Raw genomic sequence first — 10,800 nt, 5'->3', positions numbered from 1 at the left:
TCACTGTACTGTAAATGACAACCAGTGACATCAATCAAACTACCAAATGAATTTTCAAACATATTGTATATCTATTTCTATACACATGCGTACCTACACACATGCCAATGCATTTGTAAAAATACACTAAAAGAATTACGTCTCTAGGCCGCGAGGTTCAAAACATTAGAAACGAGTGCAACTTTGAACAAACCCTAAAGTTAGAAGCGAACACTGCGACAAACACACGACAGAACACCACTTGCATTCCAATGAGTTTATTCTGTAAAATTCTTGTCAATAAACAGGAAAAACAGTTTACATGTGGCTACAAACCTTGAAAATGCAAGATGTATGAGGGCAATAAAAATTAAACGACAGGAAAACCACATTGGTGAATTTACCACAGATGTGTCATCTACTATCATCAAAAATAAATAGAATATATTCTTTATATAAACAAAGATAAGAAATAAAAATGGACTGTGTGGAAGAGGGGCGTCTGTGATCAGGAACGGACAGACAGAAGAACATCTCCAACATGTGAAACTACAGCATGCCACTAGAAAGGCTAGAAAACAACCAACCCACGACACAGGAACGGATGCGCATCGGGATAATAGTACAGAGATCCTAGAGTCTACACCCAAATAAAATATACAGAGATAATATCGAGTTACGGCGCACAACTCTGCTTGTGCACGATTCTTCATATTCTACGCTTTCCACTCCTTTCTCTCAGATTACGTAAAAGCGTGAAAGACGGCCGAGTTGTTTGACAGACAAACGTCTGTTTGTTCCATTGTTAAGAAATAAACGGCTAGCATGACACATGAATGAGATCTGAATGAGCTGAAGCTAAACCTCTAAAATCAAATCAGCAGAAAGGAATGACGTTTGTGTGTAAATCCTGGATTCATGTTTTTATTTGACTGTATGTGTGTGTGTTTGACTGAGCCAGATAATAATGTGTAGGAGTTTGCAAGCGATCAGTGTAATAAGATGCATTTACAGTATGACATATCAGCGTCACGAGCCGTTGTCCGATGATCGCCTAACGATCCTCCCGGAGATTCTGTCGGAAGAGACAAAAACAGCAGTCAGACAAACTGTGGAGTCACTACTTTCACTCGCACAAAACTGCTGGATTGAGGAATATTCCCTCAGGGAACAAACCTAGATGTCACATTCCCTTCATGAGTTCATTAAACATTAATGGATAGAGTCGACTGTACATTCAGACAACAGACAGGAGCGACTCTCATTCTCTGTCCTTTATTAACGTTTTAAAAAGTTTTAGCAATAGAGGTCTGTAAACCGAGCCGAGCCGGGTATATATATATAGGCGTGCATGTTGTCTGCTGTGTTGTGACTGAAATAGAGTGAAAAATAAAACTGTTAAAACACAAGATGGCACGCAAACCACGACATGGAAGATGAGCGGATCTCTTGGGCCGGTGGAAAAACAGCAGCGTGTTCCTCTTATTGGGTCTCATTCATGAAACACGAGCAGAACGAATTTTTGTGTAAATCGTGTGTAAAGTGGTTCTGGCGTAAATTTTCGGATTCATTAAAATGTTCGTATTTTCCAAATGTTAGTTGGTACGAAAGAAATCTACACCTGCTCCCAGCCACGCGAACATAGTGAGTTTAACATCCGAACGTTTTGCTCATTAATAACTAAGGCTGCATTTTAATTCACCTTAATCGGGTACATATTTACACAGCATTTTGAAAAATATTATATATAGTAATTACATACGGTTTTTCTTTTTACTTCTGGGACTGTTTGATTAACAGATGAAACTCCATAACTGCATCTGTAATATGCTGCCAAGCTGCCTTTTTTTTAGGACCTGATACGCCACTATGTAGCCTACGCTTGAAAATAAAATGTGGTGTTTTGAATGAACTTCTGATTATAAAACTTGATTTCTGCATCTGAGAAAATTTTCTTTTTCATTCGCTTTCGAGAAGACACGTTGAAATCCTTCGTTTGGTGTCATAATATGATGCCCATATATAGTTGTCAGTCGGATTTAATGGGCGGGATTTATGGTAATTGAGAATGAACGTATACGCGCGTCCCATTTACGACTGATTGGAATTCATTAACACACACACACATTTCACTATCACATCTGATGTTTACGAAGTATTTGTGAATCAGGAGATGAGTTTTCGGGAAGGTCTCTTTACGCGCAAATCACTCTCATATTTACTTGTATATTTACGAATGTTTCATGAATGAGACCCATTGTGTGACTGTACACTTGTAGACACTTACACCTGTACACGTTACATATGTATACACCGTTACATCTGTTACACCTGTTGACACTGTTACACATGTAGACACTGTTACACCTGTAGACACTGTTACACCTGTAGACACTGTTACACCTGTAGACACTGTTACACATGTAGACACTGTTACACCTGTAGACACTGTTACACCTGTAGACACTGTTACACCTGTAGACACTGTTACACCTGTAGACACTGTTACATCTGTAGACAATGTTACACCTGTAGACAATGTTACACCTGTAGACACTGTTACATCTGTAGACAATGTTACACCTGTAGACACTGTTACATCTGTAGACACTGTTACACCTGTAGACACTGTTACACCTGTAGACAATGTTACACCTGTAGACAATGTTACACCTGTAGACACTGTTACACATGTAGACAATGTTACACCTGTAGACAATGTTACACCTGTAAACAATGTTACACCTGTAGACACTGTTACATCTGTAGACACTGTTACATCTGTAGACACTGTTACACCTGTAGACAATGTTACACCTGTAGACAATGTTACACCTGTAGACAATGTTACACCTGTAGACAATGTTACACCTGTAGACAATGTTACACCTGTAGACAATGTTACACCTGTAGACACTGTTACATCTGTAGACACTGTTACACCTGTAGACACTGTTACACCTGTAGACAATGTTACACCTGTAGACACTGTTACACATGTAGACAATGTTACACCTGTAGACACTGTTACATCTGTAGACACTGTTACACCTGTAGACAATGTTACACCTGTAGACAATGTTACACCTGTAGACACTGTTACACCTGTAGACAATGTTACACCCGTAGACACCGTTATACCTGTAGACACTGTTACACCTGTAGACACTGTTACACCTGTAGACACTGTTACACCTGTAGACAATGTTACACCTGTAGACACTGTTACACATGTAGACACTGTTACACCTGTAGACACTGTTACATCTGTAGACACTGTTACACCTGTAGACAATGTTACACCTGTAGACACTGTTACACATGTAGACACTGTTACACCTGTAGACACTGTTACACATGTAGACACTGTTACACCTGTAGACAATGTTACACCCGTAGACACCGTTACACCTGTAGACAATGTTACACCCGTAGACACTGTTACACCTGTAGACAATGTTACACCTGTAGACACTGTTACACATGTAGACAAAGTTACACCTGTAGACACTGTTACATCTGTAGACAATGTTACACCTGTAGACACTGTTACACCTGTAGACTCCGTTACACCTGTAGACAATGTTACACCTGTAGACACTGTTACACCTGTAGACAATGTTACACCCGTAGACACCGTTATACCTGTAGACTCCGTTACACCTGTAGACACTGTTACACCTGTAGACACTGTTACATATGTTACACCTGTAGACACTGTTACACCTGTAGACACTGTTACATATGTTACACCTGTAGACACTGTTACATACACTCACCTAAGGAATTATTAGGAACACCTGTTCAATTTCTCATTAATGCAATTATCTAATCAACCAATCACATGGCAGTTGCTTCAGTGCATTTAGGGGTGTGGTCCTGGTCAAGACAATCTCCTGAACTCCAAACTGAATGTCAGAATGGGAAAGAAAGGTGATTTAAGCTATTTTGAGCGTGGCATGGTTGTTGGTGCCAGACGGGCCGGTCTGAGTATTTCACAATCTGCTCAGTTACTGGGATTTTCACGCACAACCATTTCTAGGGTTTACAAAGAATGGTGTGAAAAGGGAAAAACATCCAGTATGCGGCAGTCCTGTGGGCGAAAATGCCTTGTTGATGCTAGAGGTCAGAGGAGAATGGGCCGACTGATTCAAGCCGATAGAAGAGCAACTTTGACTGAAATAACCACTCGTTACAACCGAGGTATGCAGCAAAGCATTTGGGAACCCACAACACGCACAACCTCGAGGCGGATGGGCTACAACAGCAGAAGACCCCACCGGGTACCACTCATCTCCACTACAAATAGGAAAAAGAGGCTACAATTTGCAAGAGCTCACCAAAATTGGACAGTTGAAGACTGGAAAAATGTTGCCTGGTCTGATGAGTCTCGATTTCTGTTGAGACATTCAGATGGTAGAGTCAGAATTTGGCGTAAACAGAATGAGAACATGGATCCATCATGCCTTGTTACCACTGTGCAGGCTGGTGGTGGTGGTGTAATGGTGTGGGGGATGTTTTCTTGGCACACTTTAGGCCCCTTAGTGCCAATTGGGCATCGTTTAAATGCCACGGCCTACCTGAGCATTGTTTATGACCATGTCCATCCCTTTATGGCCACCATGTACCCATCCTCTGATGGCTACTTCCAGCAGGATAATGCACCATGTCACAAAGCTCGAATCATTTCAAATTGGTTTCTTGAACATGACAATGAGTTCACTGTACTAAAATGGCCCCCACAGTCACCAGATCTCAACCCAATAGAGCAGTGGTTCTCAACTCCAGTCCTCGGGACCCGCTGCTCTGCACATTTTGTATGTCTCTTTTATCTGACACACTCAGTTCAGTTCATAGAGTCTATCCTAACGAGCTGAGGATCTGAATCAGGTCTGTTAAATAAGGGAGACATACACAATATGCAGAGCAGTGGGTCCCGAGGACTGGAGTTGAGAACCACTGCAATAGAGCATCTTTGGGATGTGGTGGAACGGGAGCTTCGTGCCCTGGATGTGCATCCCACAAATCTCCATCAACTACAAGATGCTATCCTATCAATATGGGCCAACATTTCTAAAGAATGCTTTCAGCACCTTGTTGAATCAATGCCACATAGTATTAAGGCAGTTCTGATCGCGAAAGGGGGTCAAACACAGTATCAGTGTGGTGTTCCTAATAATCCTTTAGGTGAGTGTATGTTACACCTGTAGACAGTTACATCTGTTACACCTGTAGACAATGTTACATCTGTTACACCTGTAGACACTGTTACACCTGTAGACACTGTTACACCTGTAGACACTGTTACACCTGTAGACACTGTTACACCTGTAGACACAGTTACACCTGTAGACACTGTTACACATGTAGACACTATTACACCTGTAGACACTGTTACACCTATAGACACTGTTACATCTGTTACACATGTAGACACTGTTCACATGTAGACACTGTTACACCTGTAGACACTGTTACACATGTAGACACTGTTACACCTGTAGACACTGTTACACATGTAGACACTATTACACCTGTAGACACTGTTACACCTATAGACACTGTTACATCTGTTACACATGTAGACACTGTTCACATGTAGACACTGTTACACCTGTAGACACTGTTATACCTGTAGACACTGTTACACATGTAGACACTGTTACACCTGTAGACACTGTTACACCTGTAGACACTGTTACACATGTAGACACTGTTACATCTGTTACACCTGTAGACACTGTTACACCTGTAGACACTGTTACACCTGTAGACAATGTTACACCTGTAGACAATGTTACACCTGTAGACAATATTACAACTGTTACACCAGTACACACCGTTATACCTGTAGACTCCGTTACACCTGTAGACAATGTTACACCTGTAGACACTGTTACATCTGTAGACAGTTACATATGTTACACCTGTAGACACTGTTACATATGTTACACCTGTAGACACTGTTAAATCTGTTGCACCTGTAGACACTGTTACACCTGTAGACAATGTTACATCTGTTACACCTGTAGACACTGTTACACATGTAGACACTGTTACACCTGTAGACACTGTTCACATGTAGACACTGTTACACCTGTAGACACTGTTACACATGTAGACACTGTTACACCTGTAGACACTGTTACACATGTAGACACTGTTACACCTGTAGACACTGTTACACCTATAGACACTATTACATCTGTTACACATGTAGACACTGTTCACATGTAGACACTGTTACACCTGTAGACACTGTTACACATGTAGACACTGTTACACCTGTAGACACTGTTACACCTGTAGACACTGTTACACCTGTAGACACTGTTACACATGTAGACACTGTTACATCTGTTACACCTGTAGACACTGTTACACATGTAGACACTGTTACACCTGTAGACACTGTTACACCTGTAGACACTGTTACACATGTAGACACTGTTACACCTGTAGACAATGTTACACCTGTAGACAATGTTACACATGTAGACAATGTTACACCTGTAGACACTGTTACACATGTAGACACTGTTACACCTGTAGACACTGTTACACATGTAGACACTGTTACACCTGTAGACACTGTTACACCTGTAGACACTGTTCACATGTAGACACTGTTACACCTGTAGACACTGTTACACATGTAGACACTGTTACACCTGTTGACACTGTTACACATGTAGACACTGTTACACCTGTAGACACTGTTACACATGTAGACACTGTTACACCTGTAGACACTGTTCACATGTAGACACTGTTACACCTGTAGACACTGTTACACCTGTAGACACTGTTACACCTGTAGACACTGTTACACCTGTAGACACTGTTACACATGTAGACACTGTTACACCTGTAGACACTGTTACACATGTAGACAATGTTACACCTGTAGACACTGTTACACCTATAGACACTGTTACAGCTGTAGACACTGTTACACCTGTAGACACTGTTACACCTGTAGACACTGTTACACCTGTAGACACTGTTACACATGTAGACAATGTTACACCTGTAGACACTGTTACACCTGTAGACACTGTTACACCTGTAGACACTGTTACACATGTAGACACTGTTACACCTGTAGACACTGTTACACATGTAGACAATGTTACACCTGTAGACACTGTTACACCTATAGACACTGTTACAGCTGTTCACCCTGCAGAGTTTCAGAATCAGTATGTGATTTTTCTCTTTTACTCCGGTGTGTCGTGATGAAACTGTGTTTGTTTACTGATCGTCGCATGCAATCCTAAAATACAGAATACTGCAAAAATATATTTGCTGTAAGAAACGGACTTCGGGTCGGTTAGGTTATACGATCTCAGGTTCGGGCTTCAGTTTAAAGCCCGTGCAGACCTCTATTCAGCAATAAGTTAAAGATTGTAACTAGTCATTTCATGAAATTCCTGTTACTGTGTATGAATATATTGATACTGTGAGGATGGGATCAGCTGCTTCACGTGTTCTTACCCCTTGACTGCATGTCTTGTCTGAAGAGTTCTGGATGTTGTTGTCATGGTCACCAGCCTCTGATCCGCTCTTCTGCTCATCTTTCCCGTCCTTCTCCAGATCCTCATCTCCCGAACCCTTCCTGGACAGCTTGGAGGACTGTAGGAGAGTTTTAGACTGAAAACAGGCTTGACGAAACACCCAGAGCACACTCTCATTTGCAGCCTGTGTGGTCTTGTTTCTCTCTCTCACTGCTACACTAAACTTGTTCAAGCAGCTCAGTAACCTTCACTACGTACAGTATATGAATGTGCAGGACTCGGTTGCTAGGCAACAGCTGTTGCTAAGCAAGGGCTCAGCTAGAGGAGAAAAGCCTTCAGACTCGAATCCTTCGATGAACTCTTCATCAGCCGTCAGGAGATCCACATGCACTTCAACAGGTGTGAGTGAAAACATCTCTGATCTCACACATGCGCTGCGTCCAAAATCATGTACCGCACATGATGCACTTACACTATGTAGTGTATGAGGTTTAAAAGGTTATTTTGTCACCCAGCTTCAGTCTGATAGTTGAGATCATGAAGCATCCAACGTTCCACAATTTGAAGTGCACTTTTTCTACTCGCACTATGTATACTGCAAAACAGCTTAAAATAGTGCATAAGTCTGCAAAGTGGGCCACACCAGTACAGTGTGTGTGTCCATCTTTCACACACACTGCCCCCTGCTGACCCGGAGCTGCACTGACCTTCAGCATCAGGATCCAGTCAGCTCGAAGAAAACCCAATGAACACATGACTTGAATTATGCAGATTTTGTAACTATAAGAATCTCTCTCCATCTAAACAACTAATGGAGTTTGTCCTTCAACAGTTCACATGATTTTCTGTAAACCTGCTTTCAAACAACATGGATTCTGAAATCTATATAGAGATAAAATGACAGACACTCACAGAAACGCTCAGGTACCTTTGAGGATGCACTTTTTTTCCGCTTGGATCCGACTTTGTCGCTCTTCATCTTTCCCTCCTCTTCTTCTTCCTCTTCCTCGCTGTCGACTGCGTTCCCTCCTTCCCCCTCCGTCTCCGAGGAGCTCTGCTGCTGCATCACCTGTGTGTGTGTGTGTGTGTGTGTGAGTGAGACAGATCAGGTCACGTGACCCTCACACACACCTCAGCTCATCAAATACTGTAACTCACCTGGTAACCAGTAAATTTGACACCAGGATTGTTTTCAATTTCCCACAGGCCTTCATTAAATCCTTTTCTCTTGTTTGACTTGGCAAACTTGTCCTTATATTCCTTGTAGGGCAGCAGGTCTTTGGGGCCCAGGAACGCACTAGAGGACACAGATACGGCCGTCCATCACTAACACAGAGACACGCATCACTGAATCTCACACACACACATACACTAACCCGACCCCTAACCCTACCCATCACAGAACACTTTCTGCATTTTTACATTTTCAAAACACCTATAACTACTTTATTTTTATACCAGATTTACAAATGAGGACGTCCCTAAACTGAGGTTTTGGAGATTTTGTCAGGTTTTGGTCACTTCTGGGTACAAATTTGTTACCAAAATATATTTAAGTAGGTACACACACACACACACACACAAGACTTACGTCTCATGGGTACCGAAGAAGAAGATGGGGTATTTATTAGCTGGCGGCTTCACGGCTCCCTCTGGTAGCTCATCAATCTGGAACACACACAGTTCAGCACTAACTCACACACATTGTTTGGGAACATTATTTTGAATGTGTGCGATTTTATTTATCCAACCGTCTGACCTCATGTTTACAGATCAGCTTTTCCCCAGTTGAACAGATGCATTTTTACCTCATTTCATATTTAAGAGTTTACACACATGTTTTCCACTTCTGCTCTTTTGCTGCTGTTAGATTCGAAAATAAATCATCCTGATCTCACAGCGTCCAGAACTATAACACCACTTGATCTGAGAACATGGCGGGTTGGGTTTAAAATGAAGCGGAAATCAAAACGCTATTCTGGGCCCAAATCATCTAATAGTTCACACTAACGGAACCGAACGGAACGGTTCTTCGCTGAACGCCATTCCGATGTTTTGAATGAAACGGTGTCGCGGGCCCGAACGGGCTCTTGTTGGCCCAGATGAGGAACAGCTGCTTCCCCTATAACAACAGAACACACACACACCCCAGAATAACCCAGAACCAGAGCCTTCCCGTGATTCAAACACTTCATAAACGCCTGAAATAACGCAGAGCCCCAAACGACGAGAACAAGCGGATCATTTCACACTACAGACAAAAACACTTTCACACTCATGATCCGCGTGTCGCAGGCTTTTACTGACGCATTTCGATCCCTTTCCCGCGAGTTTTGCCCTTATTTCCCCTCAGATAACACCGCTGGAGCTCCGGGTGTGTGTGAGTGTTCAGCGGTCGCTCTCAGCTCCAGTAACCGGGTGTGTGTGAGTGTTTAGCGGCCCCTCTGAGCTCCGGTAACCGGGTGTGTGTGTGTGTGTGTGTGTGTGTGTGTGTGTGTGTTTAGCGGCCGCTCTGAGCTCCGGTAACCGGGTGTGTGTGAGTGTTTAGCGGCCCCTCTGAGCTCCGGTAACCGGCCTCCGCGTCTCTCCGCTCCCCGGGTGTGTGTGAGTGTTTAGCGGTCTCTCCCAGCTCCAGTAACCGGCCTCCGCGTCTCTCTGCTCGGCTACAGCTCGTACTCACCCTCGCCGGCCAGTGCGGGTATCCCTTCATCTTGGCGAAAACCAGATCTCCAGCTTTATATTCCCGGGGCCGTGGGCGAGCCATCGCGACACACACACTCACCGAAGCGAAAAACTGCACGATATTCCGCGGGTCTCGAGCTCAGCGGCGGATGATCGACCATCAATGTTTTGATCGCTGTTAATAAGGAAATAAATAATGAAAGAGGAGAAAGGCCTGGAGAAACACCTCTTCCCTCGTCTTCTTCCTCCTCGTCGTGTAATGTTCAGGGAATGCTATATTTCGTACTTATATGGGATTTTATTCAGTTTAATAAACGCGAAATAATTTTATTTCATAACATAACACGTGTTTCAATTCAGCTTGAGTTTATTTTTTAAAGGGGAAAGAAAAACAAGTAGAACCACAACAGCAATACATTTTCCTTTACAGAATGTCATGACAATATTTATGCCAACACTGTAGCTCATATATTTCAAACAGGAGATTTAGGCTACATCTTAGAATGTAAAAAAAAAAAAGATTAATAATTTGTGGAGTTTTTACAAATGTTTTAATGAATCTGTGAATCTGTGTCACATGAAGAGAGATAATGAGAGGCTAATGTGTGAATGTGTGGTGAAT

General features: G+C 42.6%; 1 protein-coding gene across 1 annotated transcript; it reads right to left on the bottom strand.

The window, feature by feature from the left end:
• Positions 1-243: 243 nt before the first annotated feature.
• On the bottom strand, positions 244-10,447 carry hdgfl3 (HDGF like 3). The gene is made up of 6 exons (XM_056255780.1): positions 10,177-10,447; positions 9,088-9,164; positions 8,655-8,793; positions 8,425-8,565; positions 7,477-7,614; positions 244-1,054 (listed from the first exon to the last, which is right to left on the bottom strand). The coding sequence occupies exons 1-6, from the start codon at positions 10,258-10,260 to the stop codon at positions 1,034-1,036; spliced, it is 600 nt and encodes a 199-aa protein (XP_056111755.1). The 5' UTR covers positions 10,261-10,447; the 3' UTR covers positions 244-1,033.
• Positions 10,448-10,800: the final 353 nt, after the last annotated feature.

Source organism: Rhinichthys klamathensis, unplaced genomic scaffold, assembly GCF_029890125.1.
Source record: "Rhinichthys klamathensis goyatoka isolate OS25496 unplaced genomic scaffold, OSU_Roscu_1.1 h1tg000122l_1, whole genome shotgun sequence".
NCBI lineage: Eukaryota > Metazoa > Chordata > Actinopteri > Cypriniformes > Leuciscidae > Rhinichthys > Rhinichthys klamathensis.
Note: the sequence above shows the minus strand (reverse complement) of the source record. Positions and strands in the feature narration are given on the sequence as shown.